Here is a 22,981-nt window from a genome sequence, read left to right as displayed (position 1 = left end):
TGAGCTTTCAGGAATCTACGGAGCTGTAGCGCCACCACACTGTGATCATTCAAGTCCATCAGAGATGTCATGAGGAGAGAGGACCAAAGCCAGGAGAGGGTACCCAGGCTGCCATGCCTGCCAGAGTCGCCAGCAAGAGCCGACTGCCAAAGAGTCCACCTGGGATGAACAAACCTTGGGTTCAAAGCCCATCACTGCACAAAGCATGTAGGGTAGCACAGGCCTACAGTGCCAGCACTAGAGAGGAGAGCAAAGACCGGAAGTTCAAGATCATCCTTGGCTACATAGCAAGTTTGGGGTCAGCCTGGTCTGCCTAAGACCCAATCCATTCCCCAAACAAACAGCAAAATAACTCCCGGCCCCATTCATAGGTTGGTATGTGACTGTAATCCTTTTAAAGAAAAAAGTTGGGGTACAATTTTTTGAAAAAAACTAATGATTTTTATTTTATGCGTATGGGTGTTTTGCCTGTGTAGATCTGTGCACTATGTGTGTGCAGTGCCCTCAGAAGCCAGAAGAGGGCATCAGATCCTCCTGAATAGGAGTTATAGATGGTTGTTAGCCACCACCTGAGTGCTGGGTCTTTGGGCTCTTAACTGCTGAGCCATGTCTCCAGTTCTTGAGTCATGTGTGTAACTAAGGAAAAAAACAGCTGGTAGGGCACTGGATGGCAACCCTGTCACCACGACCACCGCTGACTACCACCATCAGAACAGGAACAGGTGGCAGCTACACTTTTCAAACCTGCGCTCACTGGTGCTTGTGACACTTTCCTTTCTGAGGCTTGGGCGGCCTTTGTGGTTTTAGACTGTTTTAATATGTGTTTTGTTTCTCATACCTACCTAGGCTGGCTACACTGTTACCCTGTGTTTGGATGTACAGCCTGAGGCTCAGGTGACTGTGGGGGGGGGGGGTTGAGGGGTTGGTATAGTGGAGTCAGAACTCCATCAGGGACCCCACAGTGGCTGAGCCCATCTCTAGATCTCTAATGATGTTACCTCAGGGATCTCAAGGCAGAAATCTGAAAGTGGGGAAAGTTCTGCTCAGCTGCTGGGGACGTCTGCTCTGAGGCTGGACACCACAAGGTGACTGGGCGTGGCTCCTAGGCATGTGCTCTGCTGGGTCATCCTTAAACAGAGGAGAGCAGGATGGTCAAGAGACCCTGGAGCTGCCTGTGGTTTGGTCCCCTCGGAGCTAGGCATGGGGTTGGACACCCTCTCACCTCCACCATGTCTGGTTCTCAGGTCTGGGAAGGGGCCCTTAGCATTTTCAAAGTGAGGCTGTCAGCAACTTGGCTTCAGGTCTCACAGCGGTTCCCTTGATTGGCAGGAGGAGGATGGGGGTCCTTTAAAGGACTAGTTCGCGGGTTTTAGGAGCAGAGGTCTCCAGATGTGGTGCTGAAGCCCTAGGCCTGCTCCACCCAGTGAAAGGCTGGCAACATTCCAGAAACACTCCCTCACTCTCATCTCTCTCATGTGTATGTACACGTTCATGTGAGGCTGTGTGCATGTATGTACATATGTGCATGCATGTATGGAGCCCAGAGGTTAACCTCAAGGGTTTTCTTTTCTCTATCACTGTTCACCTTATGTCCTGAGACAGGATTTCTCACTGGGACGGAAGGCTTGCCCACTAGGCTAGACTGGCTGCTTCCCCAGTGATGGGGTCACGACGACATGCCACTGCACCCAGCTTTCTACGTGGGTTCTCCAGATCAGATTCAGGCCCTCGCACTTCTGAGGCGTGGACTTCACTAACTGGGCCAGCCCCCAGCCCCACTGTCACATGTTTCTATTGGATGCAGGCTATGTGCACAGCTGGTCCCTCCACCATGACCAAGACGCACAGGTGTGCAAGCTCTCACCTCTTTAGCCGCGCTTGGCTCCTGCCTCCCCGTCTACATATGCAGGCGTCCCAGGACAGAGCTGCACCCAAAGAGGTCTTCCCACAGCTAACCTCCGGGGCACCTTCTCTCAGTAAGCTGGCAACTGGAGGCGCTCACCTCCTGGCACTACAGCCACTGCACCCCGAAGGGCTGCGGTGGTGTGTGGGGCAGCACTGGGAAGCGGGGCAGCACTGGGAAGGGCTTTCCTCTCAGGCCCAAGGAGAGCCGCACCATTGTCCCAGTGTTCTTACTCAGACACACGGGGCCTGTGTACTTTTCTCCTATCTGAGGAGCTCAGACTGCAAAAGCTATAATTTCCCAGCATTTGTTGTAGGTGCCCTTTGTTGGCTGACGTGGGCTGGGGATGAGCACTCTGTAATTTTCCAGCCTTCTAAATGGCCCCTCTGGAGCTAACACATACCATGTACCAAACATAGTCCACCCCCTTTCCCACCCCCAGACAACCCAGTTACTCACAGTCGTCACCAGGGCAGGGGCATGAGACGAGTCTTATGGAGAGATAGGAATGCTCATGACAAGCCACGCCACATACTCTCTAAGGAATACTATGTATCTAGTAAAAATGATACTTGAGGGAGGAGGGACGGAGGGAGGGATTCAAGTGATGGGATAACAATTGAGTTGTAATCTGAATAAATTAATTAAAGAATAAAAATGATACTTAAAAATTTAATACATGAAAAGCAACACACCAAATTTTTATCAAGAGGAAAGACTCAGAGCTAAACTCCCAGAATTAATATAGTGGTAGAGAATTTTCTGCTCTTCTATTTTTTTTTTTAAGTTTTTATTTATTTTATGTAGCTGAGTGCTCTATCTACATGCCAGAAGAGGGCATCAGATCAGATCCCAGGATAGATGGTTGTGAGCCACCCTGTGGTTGCTGGGAATTGAACTCAGGAACTCTGGTAGAGCAGACAGTGCTCTTAACCACTGAGCCATCTCTCTAGTCCCTGACTTTTGGTTTCTTTAAAGAAAGTTGATTGTGTGTGTGTGTGTGTGTGTGTGTGTGTGTGTGTGTGTGTGTGTACACCTGTGGGCATGTGTGCAGAGAATGGAGGTAGAGAACAACTTTTGGAAGTTCTCTTCCTCCACCATGTTGGACCTGGGGATTACACTTAGATTTTCGGGCTGGGCAGTTACTCACTCTTGCTAGCCTGTTCTTTGTTTTGTTTGTTTGTTTGTTTTGAGACAAGATCTAACCCTGTTACTGTCTGGCCTGGAACTCTTTATGTAGACCACGCTGGCCTCAAACTCACAGAGATGCACCTCCCAGGTGCTAGGAGTAAAAGCGTGTGCCACCATGCCGGGCTACGGCTTATTATTTTTAATGACGGCAAGACTGGGTGACAAGGGTAGCCGAGCATGAGAGAAGACAGCGAGGTTGTGTGTGGGCGGGTTGTACTACCACATGCAGAAGTCAAATAAAAAAGGAGCCCACGTGACCAAGCAGGTTCTGCTGAGCGGCCCTCTGGTGCTGTGAGAGGGTGAAGGCAGAGGCACCGCTGCCAGTCAGACCTGGAGGTCTGCTGAGGCTCCAGCAGGCATAGTGGCCCCACTGGGAGCCAGAAGGGCTGGCAACGTGCAGAGCTTTTTCCTGGAGCAAACAGGAAGCCACTGTCAGAAAAGGCAGGACACAGGTTCTTGTATTTTGTGGCTCAATCACTGATACGTGGTTTTGTGTCTGTACATTTGTCATTCAGGGAGTACCACCTTTGCGAGGGGTCGGGGAGGGGGTCGGCCCAGCCATGGAGCAGTACACTCAGGTTAGATGCTCAGCTCTGTTGCTTTGCAGGCTCCTTGGTCTCAGAGAGTCAGGTAACTTATCCTTAAATTTTTTAAGATTTTTATTTTGTGTTGATGTTTGCCTGGTTATATGTATGTGTGCTGTGTGTATGCCTGGTGACTGCAGAGGCCAAAAGAGGGCATTGGGTACCCTGGAACTGGAGTTATAGACAGCAGGTGGTCTTTGTGAGTTCAAGGCCAGCCTGGTCTACCAAGCGAGTTCAGGACAGCCAAGGCTACACAGAGAAACCCTGTCTCAAAAAACAAAACAAAACAAAACAAAACAAAAAAACAAAAACAAAAACAAACAAACAAAACAAAAAGAACACTGTATACATAATAAATAAGTCTTTAAAGAAGAAAAGAAAAGAAAAAAAAATGCCCGACCAGATTTCAATTACATTCTCAGTTTCCTTGGGAAAATACTTTGCTCAGGGCTGAGGCCAACAGGTAACATGTAAGGGCTCCCTTGGGAAGGGGAGCACCCAGCACTGTCACCCAGCTACTGAGACAGGCTCTTCTGAAGCAAGTGTGCACAAAACTGCCAGTGGGGCTGAAGTCCTGGGCCCAGGTGAGCCAGCATGGAGTCCTGGGCCCAGGTGAGCCAGCATGGAGTCCTGGGCCCTGGCAGTTCCATATTTACTCAGCACCGTGCTTATATTTTTTGCATTCCTCCTGTACATTTGAGCTCTTTGTTTCCAAATGGACTTGCGATAAGGAAGGACGCTCTAACATAGGCAGCTAAATTAATTCAGGGGACTTCAGAGGCCAACATGTATTTTTGCTATTAATTAGTGGATTGTGGAAATATACATATAATGACTCCTGCTGGCCTTGGGAAGCATTTCTAGCCTCCTCAGGGCTTCATCCATGAAGGCAAATCATCTGCCACTGAGCTGTTCCCCATTCTCTGAGCGCTTGAATTTATTTCCATCCTGTCTTAAGACTATATTAAAATGGCCTATAAATTAGTAAATCCCAAATTTATATCTCAGTTCTGACCTGTCTTGGTCCAGCGTTCCCTATCTCTGTAAACAGCAAAGCCATTTTTTTTAATTGCATAAGAGTGTTTTTCCCACATGTATGTATGTGCGCCGCATGCATGTGTCGTGTGACAGGTCAGAAGTGGGCTGGAGATTGAACCCGGGGCTTTCATGCATGCTTGGTAGACATGTTTGAATGGATCTACACAGCCAACCCCTTACCTTGCTATTTTCTTTTTGTAGTAAGTGTTACCGTCCAACGCTCACTTGCTGGCCTTTTACCCATGTCCCATCACTAGAATGTTGCAGTGGGGAATCTGTCTGTGTGTACACTGCGGTGTCCCTGGGGATCTAAGATTATGAACACGGAGGGCACTCAACAAACACTCGCTGAGTGAGTGGGTAACTGCGGTCACGTTTCCTGGATGCCGAACTGAAACGTGAGGTCTGATAAATGTTCTGGGAAGTGAAGATGGGAGACCAATGTAGCACCCGCATCCTGCATCTACACCACAAGAGTCCCTGGGCCTTTTCCTTCTAAGCTCTTTAACCCACAATACCATTTGGTGCTAGTTTTGGTGTCGTCTATTGGTCTAGGATACAGGTCTAGCCACTAGGGTGCCCTGCGCTGAGGGCCAAAGGCTGGAGAGCAGCTCGGACATCATCAGTACTGTGCCCAGCAGGGAAAACTTGAAAACATCACTGCGAAGCAGAGTGAGAGCCACACAGATGCGCTGACGGCTTCTCCCAGCAGGGGCCATGTGCCCTCCTTCCTCCACACTTAGCCCAAGGAGGAGACAGAGTCCTGCACTGATAGAATCCATCAGAGTGCAGCTTGGAGTAGGCATCTGGGGTGCCCTTCAGTCGTAAATGGCCATAAAAGCAGAAGTTTTATAGGAAAACATTAAAAAAAGAAATAAAGCAGGGATTTAAACCAGGGTAAAGGAGAGTCTAAGGACAGAAACTCCATGAATTAAGGTCATTGTTGTTACATGCTGGCTTCTGCTCCGACACAGCCCCACGGCCTTTCTCTCTGCAGGACTCAGGAAGGCTGCTCCAGAGGCCCCAGGAGGCGGGTGCAGCTCTGCTGAGCCCACTTTGGAAGGGAGAAGCTGCAGGCCCTGCCAGCCCCTTGCCCCAGATCTCCTTATGTGGTCTTTTTTGACCCCCAAGATTAACTACCCTGCCTCCCCCGCCAACCTGTCTGTCTGTGTGTGAAGATGTAATGGTGACGATGTGCACGAGTACAGGGGCCTGTGGTGGCCAAAAGAGGGCAGTTCCCTTGGAACTGGAGTTACAAATCGGAGGTGGCTGTAAACCACTCATTGCTGGTGCTGGGAATTAAAGTCCTCTACAGGCACTTTCCGAAGGGTCCACCAACTTCTAGCTCCTATCACTGGTCCCTTCTACCCCAATTCCTTCCTGGGCTGCTCCATTGCACCCCCAGTCTATTATTTGGGGGCTCTCTTTTGACCCTGGCTGAGTCCCCTCACAAGGTCACTCTGAGAAAGACTTTCACTTGTGTACAGTTTCTATATTCCATCTGCCAAATTCTATAAACTGTCCATTCAAACTATACCTACAAAACAGAACAGCATGAGACACCCAGAACTTACAAAACAATTCACAATGGCATTGGAAGAGTGTGGGATTACACAGTGGGCCAGGGCTAAATATACAAACTAAGTACATGTCACTCAAAGAAGGCACTACTGGTAGAGACACGGTGCTCTTGATAAAGTGAGGGGACAGCTGGCAGTGGGCTGACTTACATGTTGGTAAACAGCTAAGACAAGTGATTTCACAATTACTTGGCTGTTTCCAGGCGATCTAGATACTGGCGGTTTACAGGAACTAGATTGCCGACTACACGGCGAGGATGTTCTGTCTGGCCCTCAAGAGCTGCCGCGAAGACAGTTGCAGGTCGCTGTTATTTACCATGGTTGAGGCAGCCTGGCTCTGGCCCCTGGCCTTGCTGTCGTTCAGGCCTACCCATCCTGTTAGACACAGTGGAAAAGCAAAAGATCTGGGGTCTGGCTCCTCAGCCATAATCTGGCCACTCACCGCGTGATCTCAGCTCAACTGTGTATTCACGTGAGCATGGCCCCATCTTAAAGACTTATTAACTACAAGGGCCAAAGCATCACCACTTGCTGTTTCATATTATCTCCCACCTACCTACCGTAAGAGGCCAGTTCTCTTACTGCTTCTATTCAATACCTATATTAAAATCTATAACTGGACGTGGTCTCATAGGTCTGTAATCCCAGCATCCCTGGCTGGCCTGGAACTTGCTATGTAGACCAAGCTGGTCTTGAAATCATCTTCCTGCGTCTACTTCCCAAGGGCTGACATGACAGCTGTGCACCTCCCAAGCCCTTTCCCCCCCTGCTGTGCAACTATTGGCCATTGCAGGAGAGTGGACAGAACCTGCTGGAGGCGGATGGAGACAAGCCTCGCTTTAAAGGAGATGTCAAGGAGCCCAGGTCACCGTCCAAGGTGACTTGCCAGGTGTGGAAACAGATTCGGTGACGGCGCAGGGGGCCAGTGACGGAGCAGAACCCACTGCTGAGGCTGGAGTCAGCACTGTGCAGGCTCACAGTGAGCTGCCTCCTGATGCACACCTTCCTCATCCCAACACCGCAGCCATGAATAACGCGTGCCTGCCGTTCACACAAGGCCCATCTGGGATTTCGTGAGGCCCGTTCTACGCCAACAGTCCAGTCTCTGCTGGGCAGCCCCGGGGCCCAAGTGCCTGCTGCAAGCTGTGCAACCTGCTACACACTCCTCTCTGTGGCCCGGCAGGCCCTGTGGATTTACTGCCCGTGAATTTGACTGGAGGGGCTGAGACTGCCCTAGGCATCAGGAGCTGGCAAGGCAGAGATGTGGACTCTCCGCATGCAGGGGCTGGTTTCAAGTTCTGTCCTTTTTTAAGGTGCTGGGACACCTGGATCGAATAGCCCTGCCATGGATAGCTCAAACACTGGTGTTTTTTGCTGCGTGGTGGTGGCGCACGCCTTTAATCTCAGCACTTGGGAGGCAGAGGCAGGCAGATCGCTGTGAGTTCGAGGCCAGCCTGGTCTACAAAGCAAGTCCAGGACAGTCAAGGCTAACACAGAGAAACCCTGCCTTAAAAAACCAGCCAACTAACCAACCAAACAAACAAAAAAAACCTGGTGTTTTCTTTTACAAGGTGGATCATTATCTGTATTTTCCTTCCTCCCTCCTCCGTCCCCGTCCTCCTCTTCTTTTACTCTAAGGTTCTTTTTTATTTTTATTTATTTATTTATTTATTTATTTAGAAAGATGAGCTTCCTTGTACAGCAGAGGATGACCTGTCCAGCTTGTCATTTAGTTGGTAAGTGGAGATTTCATATTTTACTTTTTCTTTAATGAGTGAGCACACAGTTGGACTGGGAAATCCTGGCCATTTGTTCGGATTTACAATCATGTCAAGAATATTTCTGGAGCCACGTGCCATGTTTGATGCTGTGGAAAGAAGAGAAGGGCCAAAGAGACAAGGAAGCTTGCAGGACCCCAACATCTGCGGAGGAGACAGATGTTAACCACTGGCCCCCCAGGGACTGTGTGCCTCACAGGAAGTGTAAGGATGGTGGTGAGCAAATTGGCCAGGGTGGGCCTGAGGTCCCATGTCTGCAGTGCTGTGGGTAGGGGTGGGCCTGAGGTCCCATGTCTGCAGTGCTGTGGGTAGGGGTGGGCCTGAGGTCCCATGTCTGCAGTGCTGTGGGTAGGGGTGGGCCTGAGGTCCCATGTCTGCACCGCTGTGGGTAGGGGCTGTTAGATCTCCTTCAGGGTTGGCTAATATGCTACCTCAGCTTTCTGAGGAAGAAGAGAACCCTATGATCTAAATTCTCCAGGCCTCCAAAGTGCTGTTCCCCAGCAAGTACCCCCCTCCTGCGGAACTGCCCCTGCAGCATTTCTGAATTCAGAACACTTGGCAGCAGGGAAAGAGATCTCGGCCATTTGGAAGGGAGAAGGCCCCCGGCTGTGATTCAGGCTTTGCGTTGATCTCAACTGTAGCTTTCCAGAAAGCTGGGACACCCGATTCCAATGAAAGCTCCCTGAGTATTTCTGGAGACACCGTGGAGGTGCTGGGCTATGTGGGTGGGTCTGGCTTTTCTTGGCTTGTGGAATTATATTTTCTTACGGCTTAAAAACTTCCATCAAATTTGTGAGCCAGTGTCCGTCCATGTGGGGTGGTCCTGAGCTGGTGAAGGCATTGGTTAGGGAGAGAACTGAGTGGGAGCTCTCATAACACAGCTGAGGACACAGCTAAGATCAGGGCAGGACTGGACTCTAAGACAATAGGAGAAATAGGACCGAACTTCTTTTACTGTGCAGAGTAGGGAAGGGGACAGCACTGTGTATGTGACAGGACTGAGGTTTTATTCACCTAGTTTGTTTTCGGGGACAAGACAGGACCCATCTGACTCAAAAGCCACAGAGACTGCACTGCCAGCCAGGGGAGTCCCAGATGGCTGCCCAGCTGCACACCTGCCAGCTTTGGAGAGATGAAGCCAGTGGCCAGATAGAGGGTCCAGGGACATGTACAACTCTGCCAGCCACCGGGGTGGCATTGGGGAAGGAGATCTAGGGTTGGAGGCAGCTTACAGTTTCCCAGCGGTCCAAGGCTGTCAGCTACTCATTCATTCATCTCACCCATCCAGCATACGTTGGCTAATTGTGTACTTTGTGCCAAGTAACATGTCCCAAGATTGATAGGAACCACCTTTGAGCTTTCATTGCTTGCCTGCATACGGCCTCCTCCCAGAGAGGCATGGCCTATGACTGATGGAGAGCCGCATAGCCGTGGAAGCTGTCTCAGCACAGCCAGAGTTCCTAAATTGGGCTTCAGTCCTGCCTGAGACTTCCTTCTCCACACCTTCCATCTCCTGCCAGTGGGCAGTCCCGAGGCTGGGCTGTGGGTCTTCACGTGGGATAGTGTTGGATAAAATCCTGGGCTGGTCAGGACCCCGAATGCCCATTCTGTGCGGACTGATTCGGAGCCTGCAGCTGAATCCACAAAATGAGGGTTTTGTTTGCTTCTTTGTTTGTTTGTTTTTGGTTCAAAGGATTTGAGGAAGCTTCTGGAAAAGCATAGATAAAGAAGCAGGTGATAAACTGGCCACGTGATATGGAACAGGAAGGAGAATCAGCCAAGGAGCTGATGAGATGACTTTGATCCTTCTCTCAATCCCAGAACGCAGGCCCTGAATGCTGGCATGGAGGTCCAGAGAGAGGCATGCGGGAATCATTCTCCAGCAGGCCCTACCCAGTGGTCTTGATACCAGATCCATTCAGGGGAACAGGGTAGGACCGGCCTGGGCCAGAGTTTTCTCTGTTACTCTCAGGGCCACAACCTCCTCCTCCAACTGAGTACTGCCAAGAAAGAGGAATGAGGAAAGGATTGAGCTGCAGATGCCTCTGTGGAGGCCTGGGACAGAGAAGTCACTTAGTCTTTTGGTGGATCAGTGCACAGTGATTAAGACACTAGATGGGGCCTGGAGATGTACTCAGTTGGTACCATGCATACCTACCAATCACAAAGCCCCAGATTTGACTCCTACCACCCCCAAAATGGGCCAGAGTTGGCCCATGTCATCCTGGGCTAGCAAGTCCAAGGCTCGCCTAGACTACATTAAACCCTGTCTCTAAAAACGTATAAGTGAGTAAGTAAATAGCACTCCAATTAGGCGGGCTTTTAAAAAAGAGTATTTTAAAGAGTACCCTCCTAGGTCATACCTGTAATCCCGGTACTTAAGGTAGAGAGGCGGAAGGATCAGCCTCAACTGTACAGCAAGTTCAAGGCCTGCCAAAGCTACATAGGATCCTGCCTCAACAGCAAACCAAACAGTATCACGGCAAGTGTTATGTAACAGCATAGGGCCACAGCATGCCCTAGAGACACAGGCTGTCTCAGAGTGGTGTGTGCCACTCTGTAGGTTTGGCAGAGACCCAGAAGGTCCTGCACAGGGTGGTGAGGTCGAAGGAGCTTCAAAGGCAGACCAGGGCTCACCGACAAGGCCTGACCAGCTCTGGAAAGCTGCCGCCATTGCTGTGGACTCACCAAGCATGCACATAGGATGAGCCCTTTCAACCTTTAAAGCAGTGAGCAAGAACCACTTCCTTTTATTTTTGGTATGTGCGCTGGCTAGATTTATGTCAACTTGGCTTTGGAGAGGAGGAAGCCTCAACTGAGAAAATGCCTCCGAAAGATCAGGCTAAAGACAAGCCTGTAGGGCATTTTCTTAACTAGTGATTGGTGTAGGAGGGCCCAGCCTATTGTGAGTAGGGCCACTCCTGGGCTGGCAGTCCTGGGTTCTGTAGGAAGCAGGCTGAGCAAGCCATGTGAAGCAAGCCAGTAAGCAGTGCTCTTCCATGGCCCCTGCGTCAGCTCCTGCCTCCAGGTTCCTGCCTCCCTTGAGTTCCTGTCCTGACCTCTTTTGATGAGGAACTGTGATGTGGAAGTGTAAGTCAAATAAACCCTTTCCTCTCCGACTTGCTTTTGTCATGGTGTTTATCACAGCAATGGTAGCCCTAAGGCAGATGGTACCAGGAGTAGGGTATTGCTGACCATGTGTTTGGAGGAAGACTGTGGAAGAAAAGACTTGGGAATTGAGAATTCGAACCTTGGTGAGCTGTTCCATGTGAGTGTAGAAGAATGTTAAGAGAAATAAAGATGGAAGCCTGGCTGGTGAAGTCCCAGTGGGCAGTTGGAGAGCCACTGGTCAAATCCCAGTGGGAAGTTTAAGAGCCACTTAAAGGCTCTATCAGGGTCGTTGCATATTGTGAGTTAAGAATCTGTGGTTAGAACATCATGATGGGTGGATCGGGGCCCACTGGGGTCTGCTCAATCTATTGCACCGACCAAGGACAATACAATACATCGAACCCCTACTCTGATCTACCCAATGGACAGGACGTTCTCCACAGTTATGTGGAGAGTGGGGACTGACTTTGACATGAACTCTGGTGCTCCATATATGACCACCTCCCCTTGGTGGGGAGGCCTGGTGGCACTCAAAGAAAGAATAAGCAGACTACCAAGATGAGACTTGATAGTCTATGACCATATAATGGCGGAGGAGATCCCCCTTGGTCATAGACCTAGGGGAGGGGAATAGGGTGAAAGTGGGAGGGAGGGAGGAATGGAAGGATACAAGTGATGGGATGGCAACTGAGTTGTAATCTGAATAAATTAATAAAAATTTTTTAAAAAGTCTGTGGTTCTAGTCAGCTAGGACTGATGAATCAGCCGTGATTAACAAGAGACAAACACCATTGGAGTAAAACCTTTGCATGACAAGAGAACTGATGCTGGCTGGCTGGAGCTGAGAAATCAGCAGTGATTAAGAAGAGACCAGCATCACTGAGGTGAAATCCGGAAAATATTTCCTCAGAGTTAGGAAACAGGAGCTGTGTTTCGGAGGTGTCCACGGTGTACTTCACTCTGGCTGCTGAACTCACTAATGTAAAGAATCACCCAGGTGCTCCTGGGTTTGAAACCATGAATGCGTTATAGAGAGCAGCCCAGGCCTTGAACTGAGAGGCCATTGGTGAAGGTGCAGCCTCAGTGGCAGTTGAAGGCCTAGGGATGAAGGGGTCATGCAGAGAAATTGAGGCTTGGCACCATGAAGAGAGCCTATGAGGGGCATCGGTGAAAGGGCAGCTCAGTGGCAGCAGAAGGCCCCAGAGTTTTGGAGATGCTAGGACCATGGGATGGCCATCAAGGCAGCAGCAGCAATGGCATGGAGCCAGCAGCAGCCTGGAAGACAGCTGTGCGCTACAGAGGCAGAGCTGGAGACTTGACACAAGCCCTTTGGAAGAGCTTAGAAGATGGGAGGGGATCCCAGACATTTGACATGGAGTTATTTACACAGTTGGAGTTTGGTTTGGTTTTGATTTGATTGTGATTGTACCTTGGTTCTTCCCTCAGGAAGTAAGAAAGTATTTAGCTTATTTTTCATTTTTATAGGAGCCCGCAGTTGAAAGACATTAGATTTTAAAAGACTTTGAATTTTAAAAGAGACATTTTAAAGAGACCTAATTTTTTTTAATTGTTTGAATTTTTAAAGGCTGTGGGTCTTTGTAAGCTTCTAAAATGTTTTATGTTGTGATATCTTTATTAATGTGTGGTCTTGGGGATGAATAAGAAAGTTATGGCTTAACAGAAATGTGTTTGTGTCAAGTTGACAAAGGGTCAGTTGTGCTAGCTAGTTTTATATCAAATTGACACAAGCTAGAGTCATCGGATAGGGGAAGCCTCCATTGAGACAATGCCTCCATAAGATCAGGCTGCAGGCAAGCCTGTAGGGATTTTTCTTAACTAGTGATTGATGTGGGAGGCCCAGGGCCATTGTGGGGCCTAAGAAGCCAAGCGCTAGCATGGGTGAGGACCAAGGAATGCCAGTCTCCTTCCCTGCCCTCCACCAGCACCTCCCCACTGTAGAGAAATGTTAACTCAGAATATGGATATTCTGGCAAGACATCATATCCAAAGACCTTCTACGTGATCCAGTTGGCAAGAGATTATATCCAAAGATCTATGTCTGTGTGAACTGGCTGGAATACAAAAATGCCTTTAATCCAGGAGACAGAGGCAAACAGATCTGAGTTCAAGGCCAGCTTGGTGTAGAGCAAGTATCAGGTAAAGAAAAGCTTAGATGGTGGTACAGGCCTTTAATCCCAAAGAAAGGTAAGTGAGTTTGTAGAAGGAAGCACCCATATTTAAAAGTGAATTCTAATTGAATGGCAGGAAAGATGAAAAATCAGAGAAGATTTGGCAGAATAGGATTTGCCCAACTCTCACGAGAAGAGAGAGGAAAGAGAAGCCGCTTAAGAGGCAGTTTTACCAGGACAGTGAAAGATGGGTTGCAGAGAGAGAACTCGGGTAAAGACGGAATGAGCCAGAAAATGAGAAGCCAGAAGATTAGAACAGATTTCGGAGTTAGTTTGAGGCCAAGCAGAGCAATTCTGGGCTGAGAGAGAAGCCAGGTTAATAAGTCAGTTGGGAGAGGAGTTTGAGCCAGAATTGCTGAGTTGAACCTGCCAGCCCAGAGCTCAGAAAGAACAAGTAAGGGTGAGCGTATTAAGCAGTAAGTGTCAGAAGCTGAAAACATTCTTGGCCTAGGTTAGATTGTACAGAAGCTAGAAGCTTCCAAGACTAGTCCTAGATTAGCAGAAGGAGGCAGTGAGCCTCCCAGACAACAACTGAACCAGGAGACTAAAGATTTCTTTTACAGCCTGTGCTGTGGTTCGGCTTTTCTCAATCCTGTTGAAAGTGAGACATCCATCCAGTAGCTTCAGGGTGGGAAGTCTGCACTTGTGATGACCTGATGCTAGAGCCTCCCAGTGCGCACTCCTCTGGCTTTACACACATTTTGTTTGGGTTGGTTGCTGGCCCAAGTACTGATTCCAGAACCTGGGGTCCGTGGCACTGGACAGAGGTATGGGGGGGGGGTCACCGAGCACTCAGAGAAGACCTGTGGCTGGGACAACCCCAGGAACAGACCAATGGCCTTTGGCTGCCTCCTAGCTTCTAACATGAGCAGCCTGCAAAGCAAGGTACTCTAACTGGGAAGATAGGGACATACACTAAAGGCTGTCGCCACCACTTTCAGATCAGGATGTTTAAAGTCTCTCCCTCTTCTTTTTCATGTAGAGTTGAACACTCTTCCAGTAGCCTAGGTACCAGCTTGGGAGAAACTTCAGCCTAATTCAGTCCTTGGCTTCCCTTTGAGCAGCGTGTGCAAGAACCTTACCCCACCCCACTTCCCTCCCTGCCTCCCTGTCCCTTTCCCTTTGTAAGTGCACGTGTGTGAGAGTGGGAAATGCACCTACTTTCAGCAATTCTGACAAAATTTTTCTAAAGCTTGAGTTCTCGGTGCCCTTTTGGTCTTGCTGTGGGTCTTCAGGCAATGTATGGCCCCTGCTAGAATACGTTTAGCTTTGCCCCTTGTGGACTTCAATGGCCAAGTGTGATATTTTATGCCTGTAATCTAAGTGCTTGGGACATGAGTTCTAAGGCAGCCTAGGACATATAGCAAGTTTCAGCCAGTCTGGGTTACATAGCATGACTCTGTTTTAAGAGGAGAAGGAGAGATAGATAGATAGATAGAGAGAGAGAGAGAGAGAGAGAGAGAGGGAGAGAGAGAGAGGGAGGGAGGGAGGAGGAGAGATAGAGAGAGAGATAGTGAGGGGGGGAGGGAGGGAGGAGGAGGAGAGAGGCATAGACATACAGAGAGACAGAGACAGAGGGAAAGACAGACAGACAGTCAGACAGACAGAAATTTCAGATAGATGGCATCTGAGGGGTGCTCCATAGTTGGGGTTCTTGCCTTGATCTCCAGTCAGCATAGCTCTGCCACACTCTATTCTATAACGGGCTGCTGACTGGCTTTTTACAACAAAATGTTCTTCTAAATGGCTTGGGAAAGTTCTAGACCTCTTCATGATCCTTGCTGCTGTAGACCTTCAAGGATGTACCTTTGTTCCACTTGGTGCATCTCTGAGCCACTCAAGACTGGGGCCCTAGGCCGACTCAACACTAACTAGGAAAAGGTCCCTGTCAGCTGGCTGAGACTGGGAACAGTGACAGACCACTCCCCAAGACACAGGAAAGCTGAGGGTCCCGATGCTCCTCTTGTCTTGGTCTTGGACACCTGCAGCTGTCCCCATCTGTTCCTCTTTGTCTTCCTCTCAATCAACGTTTGCCCTAGGAAGCATCAATGGAGGCCGAAGATGCCTAGTTCAGCAGGATGCAGGAGAAAACCAAGTGTGCATGTGGCCAGTATCCATGGAGCAATTAGCGGATGGCTGTGCAACCTCGGTGAGGCTTTGTGGGAGCCAGGAGCTCACCTCAGGAAAGAGCCAACAATTTCTCCCTCCGAGACGGCTGGCCAGAAGCTGAGAAGACAGCAGCACTGGCTGACTCAGTGACTTCAGAGCCGCATCTGCTGACTCAGCGTTTCCACTGCTGGAGACTCACCCTTGAGGAGATGTTCTTCAGAGGGAAGAGGCCTCTGCATAAAGATGCTCAAAATAGCCCAGGCTGGGAGCCACCCAGCTAGCCTGCAGCAAGGAAGCATCAACTACAACGAATGTCACGCACCTATTAAAAGCCACGTGTGCAGGCCATGAGGAAACATGGACTTGGTGTTAATGATACAACAAAGGGAAACAGAGCCACCCTTTTTGTTTTACCTAACTGCAGGGGACCTGAGGCAGGAGAAGAGCTATGGTGGACCAGCTCTGTATTGGGTGACTTGCTCTGTGAGTCAGTTAAACAATCGCTGTTTCCTAAAGGTCAACTACAGGGCAAGGGGAGATGAGGAGTAGGAACATGTTTCCTGTTCATCGACAGCTTCAAACCCAGCGTATGCGTTTCCCACATCCTTCGACTCTGTCACAGCACTGCTTTCCAATAAAAGCCAGTTAATGAAAGAAGGAAATGAGAGGGGCACAGCCCTCCTCCTGGGACATGTGTCTCACTTCAGGTGTCACAACCACCTCCAGCTCAGTACATACATGTTAGAAGAAACCCAAATGAATTATAGCAGTGACATTTTGCTCTTATAATGTCTTAGTTTCCTCTACATCAAAAAACATTTTTTAAAAACTCATGTTTTTTTTTTTAAAGGAGGGGGGTGGTGGATGTGTTACTAATCCTGTGGCCGAATAATTAAGTGCACCCACTTCTGAAAGCAGGAAGCTAAATTATGCAGTGCCAAAAGTGACAACTCTCATACCTACACCATGTCGTCTCTACCGGCATGATTTTAGCTTTACAGCTACTAAAAAATTCTGCCAGGAAACCTAATAGAAGGAAGCAAAAATATTTCTGTTTTGATCAAGCTGCCATTTGAGAGAGACTTTTAAATATGTTCTTCTGTATGTGTAAATCTGACAGCAGATGCATAATTAAAGCCCCTAGGGAGAGCTGCCTTTTAATCTTTTCAAAAAAATCAATAAAGCATCCTTTAAGATGAGAGATGATGGATTAATACTCTTGGACTGTTCTGAATTTCTCCAAGCCAGCGTGCTGCTGTTAAGAACTCAGTCAGGAGCTAGAGAAGCCAGAGTCACTGTCTTCAGTGTTAGTTCATCTGATGCAGACGACGATGTGCCAAAGGCCACACTCGCCTCTGCCATGAGTCCTGTTGCTTTGGGTGTTGGTTAGATGGAGGAATGCAGACACAAACATGTTCACATTAAAATAAGCTTAACTCCAACCCCCTAGGGAGTCGCAGAGGGTAAATGGGAGAAGTGGTAATTACCCAGGGTTTCAGATCTGTGTGAGCAATCAGGATGAATAATTTAGAGTGTAAAGTGGACTTTTAAAATATCTTGCTTGAGCTACTCAGATAGACTTTGTGCACAGCCTCAGCTACCACTGAATAATTGCAGGCACATTTCCCCCACAGGGTCTGTGCTGTGTGAACACCTGTGTGTTTACACAGTTGCAAAGCACCCAGCTCAGGATATGGGGCCCCTTCCAAGCCAAATGTCAGGACAAATATTCCCTCTCACTGTGATGTCCCATCTGACCTTGAGTACACATGGCCATATCGAACCTTCCTGTACGCTGCCTGCCACTGAAGGCCAATCCCATCCCTCTGTTATCTCCTTTGAGTACATGGTCTTGAGAGCAGGCACTCTCGGACCATGTTTCCCCTGATGGCTGTCTCTCTTGCCTATCTAGCCGTTTAAGGCCTACAGGTGCTTCTAACACACCTGCCTGCAACATCTGTGTGACCCATCAAGTTTTCTGCACTTAACCAGCTGCTGGCCTGACCAGCAACCTAGCCCCTGCCTTAGTGTCAGATTTATGTGCACAGACACAGAGAGAGAGAGAGAGAGAGAGAGAGAGAGAGAGAAAGAGAGAGAGAGAGAGAGAGAAGAGAGGAGAAGAGAAGAAGAGGAGAGGAGAGAGGAGAGAGAGAGAGAGACTCACATTATTAATATTTCAGTTTCACACAAGGATATTCTCACCACTGCTATACGCATGAAATTGGTGTACTATGCACTACACAAACTCAGCTAGGCACTGAGGTGGATCCCTCTAACATGGTACCACACAGACTCCACCAACAGTCTCCCTTTGGTTCTGGTCACCTGTAGTGAGGATGGCTAACATACACCGCATTTCAGCTGCCCACATTGGAATATGCTTAGGCCCCTCACACATAGACCGAAGGTTATTAGCCTTTCACAACATAGCACTGGGCCCGACACACACAGTCCTTCACCGTTACTCAGTGAATGAAGAGTTGTTTATACAAAGACTATATGGATCATTTGTCTGAGCCTGATAAATAACAGCAAGGGAAATACTCTATGTCATTAGGCAGGATACAAGCCTGGAGCCATGAATTCCACATTGCTGCTTGAACCACACACCCCGTGGTGATTGTTGATCAAGTCCAACCCAGATCATGATACTTTTCCCTTTCCTGGGTGAGGTAGCAGACTAGAGACGCCTGGCTACCTGTTTACGGCTGAGCTTTGGATCCCTGTGTGATTGCATCCATGAATACACCATAACTACAACAACTGGACATTTAAAGGGAAGGAAACACATGAGCAGAGAAGACACTGACCGATGTAGGTCTCCATTGAAATCTCATCCTAGTATGTTTTCCACAGAGATGGCTGAAAGGATAATCATGCTGGTTGGGACTCAGCAGAACTTATTTGACCGACAGAAGAGGACCAATTTGAGCCACTATCCCCAAGTGTCCCGCCAGGCATGCAGCTTGCAGAGACTACTCAAACAGCAGTTTCGGTATCCCCAGAGAGGGCCGCCAGTTCAATCCTGAGTCATCCACAGACTGGTGCTAGTTTTGCCCTGAGGATTTTGGAAACAACATGCCAGGCCATTCATAACATAGCCACACTGTGCAGCCTGTCCACACTGCCTGCCTGCCTACATCCAAAAGCACAAGTCCAAAGAGAGCACAGTTCCTTTCCATTTGACTAAAGAACAGACAATCCTGACAGTAGATTAAAGACTGGGATGTGGGACAATTTTCAAACAATCTGACTTGGTTTTGTCCCCAAAGCCGAGGGAGAAGCCTGGGTTCCGAATCACCGCTTCTGAAGCCACGCAGCGAGCACAGGCCACGAGAGTAGGGTCTCTGGATGGGAAGAGGACACTGGCACAATGGCTTCTGCTTATCTTGCAGTTCCATTAGGGAGCTGGAGCGTGTCCCTGGGAGAGAGACACTGTGACATATATGCTCACAGGTGTACCTCTAGGTAGAAGAAGCAACAGGGAGTGTTTACAAGAAGACTACCTGTTACAACGAACTATAAACATATGATGTCACCCTCTAAGATTAAGCATCCTTAGTACTTTTAAAGCACTTAAAAAAAAAACCCTCTAGTTGCTATAGCAACTCGATGCAGCTCTTAAAAGGGGATTTTTGAGGGGGGTCATTTTATATCTTCAATCACCATAACAACATGATATATTTTTAAAGCGTATTTTTATCCAGTTTGTATAGACTTTGGGCTCAGTCCATATTTTCCTTTTCTATTTAAAATAATCAGATCAAGCATGACACAGGAGAAAAATGATTGGTGGTAAGGAAGCACTTCCACAGACTATACATCCACACAGACAGAGAACTGCAGAGAGACATCCCTCTGCGCACATTCCGAATAGATCTGCTGCCTCTGTCCAGCCTCCAGGCAGAAGTACCATGCTCTGAACTGGCACCGGGAACAGCATTGATAAAGCTCCTCATTTCTCAGCCCTAAAAGTACACCCCTTTCTCCTAAATTGCATCAGCAGAAGAGGACGTCTTGGGGTGGCCAGCAAAAGCTTCTCCAACCCTGAGATTCAAAAAAGGAGTGGGTGAGACAGTAACCAAGTCTTCTCAAAGTACATTTCTTCTGCACTCTCTACAGCTAAGTAAGTGGGGGAGGTGGCTTGTTCTACAGGATGCCAAGCTCCTGGGAAAAGGAGTGGGTGGGAGGGGCTGGAGACTCACTCTCCAACAGGAGCACTAGGGGACTTCAATCTAGCTGAAAAGGAAGTCGCGGCGGCGGGGGTGGGGGTGGGGATGGGATGGGGGGGTCTCAAGAGTCTGCACATTTTCTCGAGGTTAAGAAAAAGTGAGCTGTTTATATCAAGGTATAATGAAAAGGCCACTAACCTCTGTTTGTCCTTTGGCACCACTATTGGTTGGAAAAGGGGGAGCAAAGACAGGAAAGAGGTCAAGAACTTGGGGGACGTTTAGGGGTGTGGGAAGGGGAAAAAACCAAGGCGAATGGTGTAAAACAGTGAAATGGAAGAGCTGCCTGCCTTGTGAATAACGGAGTTTACTTTGAGGGGGTGGGGCAGTGTCAACAGGAGAAGAGGACGCGAAGAGGAAATGAAAACGCTGAGAATGGACGCGAGAAATAGCGAGGCCCAGGACGGGTAGGAAGTAGCAGCCCTTGACCTGTGTTCTCACAAACCCTCTAACGGGACAAAACCAAAGAGCAGAGCCTGGACACGGAGCTCTTACAGTGCTTGGTGCCTGGTTGACACACAGTCAAGTGAGTGGCCCCTAATAAGAGCTAGACCGGTCCATTCCGGCCAACCTTTGGTTCGAATGCAGGAAAGAAAAGTAGGGGGACTAGAGGACAGAGAGGGAGACAAATGTAGGCAAAGGGTATCAGAAAGGAAGAGAGGAGCCGAGAGATGCCGGCCCAGTCTCCGATCGGTGGAAAAGGCAGTGAGTGACAGGCGCGAGAGGAAAGACGCGCGGGGCGCGCAGCTCACCTATGGTCGACACCACGGTGCCCACGAAGTAGAAGGCTCCGGGGAAGTCCCAGCGCGGACGCAGCGCGTCGGCGCGGACCCCGGCGGCCAGCGCGGCCTCGTAGTGCCGGAGGAAGGCGCGCAGCTCCGGCTCAGCCACGCCGTGCGCCGCGCTGAAGTTGCGCAGCGTGGCGCCCCAGCGCGCCCGCGCCTCCGCCTCGCCCGGGCTCTCGAGCGCGGAGAAGACGGTGGCGCCCGCCACCAGGTAGAGGCCGATGAGCGCGGCCAGCAGTACGAAGCGGCCGGTGTCCTCGTTGAGGTGCGAGCGGCGACAGCAGCAACAGCAGCAGGAGGGGCGCGGCAGGCGGCGGCGACAGCGGCGGGGTGGGGGCCGGGGGCTGCGGGAGGACATGGTCCGCAGCTCAGCCCCGGGGCTGGGGCGGCGCTCGGAGCCGGGGCCGTGACATCTCCGTCGCAGGAGCAGGAGCGTGAGGATGGTGGCCAGAGGTCGGGGCCGCGGCAGAACCCCTCTGCAGTCTCTCCGGAACCGGGACGGCAGGGCGCCTTCGCCTCCTGCCGGGCGTTCAGGCCATGCACCCGTTGCGCGGCCCAGTGGGCACCCGGGCTGGAGCGCTTCTCTCCGCGCCCCGACGCCTTACTGCCTCCCGCGGCTCCTCACTTGCTGCCCTCGGGCTCCGGGCTCCGAAGCTAGGCCAGCGCCGCCCGGTGGCTGGAGTCCACCGGGCCCCGGGACGCATACTCCACTCTGGACAGGCCGCGGGCTGCGGACAGGTCGAACCGTGGAGCCCGGGAGCCTAGGATCGGAACACGGTGACAGGGCACAGAGAGAGTCCTCTGGAGCATCTCATGAGGCTGCTGGGGATCGGTGGAGCCTAGGAGCGGGATGCGCGGGCAGTCCTGTTCCACCCCAGTAATTGATCTGTCGGTGTCGGCTTCGGAGCCTCAGAGCCGAGCCGAGTCCTTCGGGGAAGCGCTCCCTTCCTTTCCTTGCTACCGCCGAAGAGCTACCCAGCTAGGAGAGGCGGAGTCATCCTAGCCTGGGGCGGAGTGTTGGGGAGGGGTGAGTAAGGAAGGGAGGAAGGGGTGGAGAGTTGGGTTGCTGCGACGCCTCCAGGTCGCTCTGTAGGCACCAGTGCGTCCCACTGGAGCAGGTGTCCCACTGCCGTGCTGGCTGCCAGCCTGCTAGACTACCGCGTCCTTCCTTCCCTGTGCTTGGGCTCCGGAATCTCTTCCTTTCTCAAGCCACTGGAAAACTTTATTCAACTTAGTGCTTGAGGTTTCAGAGGCTGGGGGCCAACCCGACTTTCGATTTTTGGGCTCTAGCCAGAAGTTTGAGGTCGCTTTGCTCACTCATTTGTTCCTGGACCAACCGCAGCGCCAGGACTTCGGCGGAGTTCTCTGAGGGGAAAGACGCGGCTTGGGAACCGAGGACAGGCAGTCTTTCTAGGCTCCCGGCACGGCGGGAACCAGGGCGTCTGCTCCCTCTCCCGACTGAGCGGCTGGCCGGCGTCAGCACCGCGGACAGCGCATCGGTGCCGCAGCCCGCGGGCGGGAGGCTCCAGGCTGCGGGGGCCCGCCACTGGGGGCCAGGTTGTTCACCCCGCGCCGCGGTGCTCCCCAGACCTTCCTTGTTTTCCCTTCTATCTCCTGAGTGGCCTCCAACCCACCCCGACGCAGGTGCGGTCGCCGAAACAGCATATTGCCAGGGTGCGGACGCTGCGGAATAGAAACGGGAGGAGGAGTCACGCGCAGGTGGAGGACTCAGGGCCACCAGAGCAGGAAGATCACAGGCCCAGCGCTTCTGGGGCTTCTGTGCTTTCCAAGCTCACCCTCCCGAGGGACAGGAGTCTAGATATACCCGGGGTGCAGTAGAGGGTGAGGAGGGTAGAAGCTCGCAAGGAGGAGCGGTGTGCTTTGGAACACCCTGGGAAAGCTTCTTCCGCCCTAGCTCGGAGAGAAAAAGATAGCGGTGCTGTGCACAGCGGCTGGTCCTTCTGTGTCCGGCAGAACCCAGTTTGGCTGGGGTCATAAAGTTGTGTAGTGAGGGACGCCGTCGGTATAAACAGATAATCCCGCCGACTCTGGGTAGCTAGCCCCCCTTTTGCCCCCTCCCCTTTTTTATTGGCCTCGAAGAGGATACGGATAACAGGAAAGAAAAATAATGATGCTGTTTTCTTAGACATCCCAGATGGCTGAGGGCACTCTGGCAAAATGCAGAGCTGCGGTCATTTCCCTCCCTAGTCCATGGCCAGGCTAGCTAGCCTCTACCTACTCAGAGTGATGCTCTGGTGATGTTCACTGTGGTCCCCGAATGAGTCTCCTCCGAACATTTCACAGCTATGAACTTGGAATCCTTTCGCCCACAAGCTGGCACTGGAGTCAGGAGAGCTGTGGAATGCTGAGTGGTACCTGATTTGTGGTATAGATAATGACTAGCCAGCGGCAATGGAGGTTTGCCTCTTAGAGACGATGCTCCAGTGTATCGGTGGAGGGGACCATGCTCCTGTGGGTATGTGC

The 22,981-nt window shown here is 50.6% G+C and overlaps 1 protein-coding gene across 1 annotated transcript in view; it reads right to left on the bottom strand.

Moving 5' to 3' along the window:
• Window positions 1-20,900, bottom strand: part of Kcnk12 (potassium two pore domain channel subfamily K member 12) — a 39,689-nt gene extending 18,789 nt beyond the window's left edge. The window contains exon 1 of the mRNA XM_051158244.1: window positions 20,465-20,900. Coding sequence (XP_051014201.1) covers window positions 20,465-20,855 — 391 coding nt within the window. The 5' untranslated portion in view covers window positions 20,856-20,900. The remainder of the gene's footprint in view (window positions 1-20,464) is intronic.
• Between the last annotated feature and the right edge of the window lie 2,081 nt (window positions 20,901-22,981).

Source organism: Acomys russatus, chromosome 1 (genome assembly GCF_903995435.1).
Source record: "Acomys russatus chromosome 1, mAcoRus1.1, whole genome shotgun sequence".
Taxonomy (NCBI): Eukaryota; Metazoa; Chordata; class Mammalia; order Rodentia; family Muridae; genus Acomys; species Acomys russatus.
Note: the sequence above shows the minus strand (reverse complement) of the source record. Positions and strands in the feature narration are given on the sequence as shown.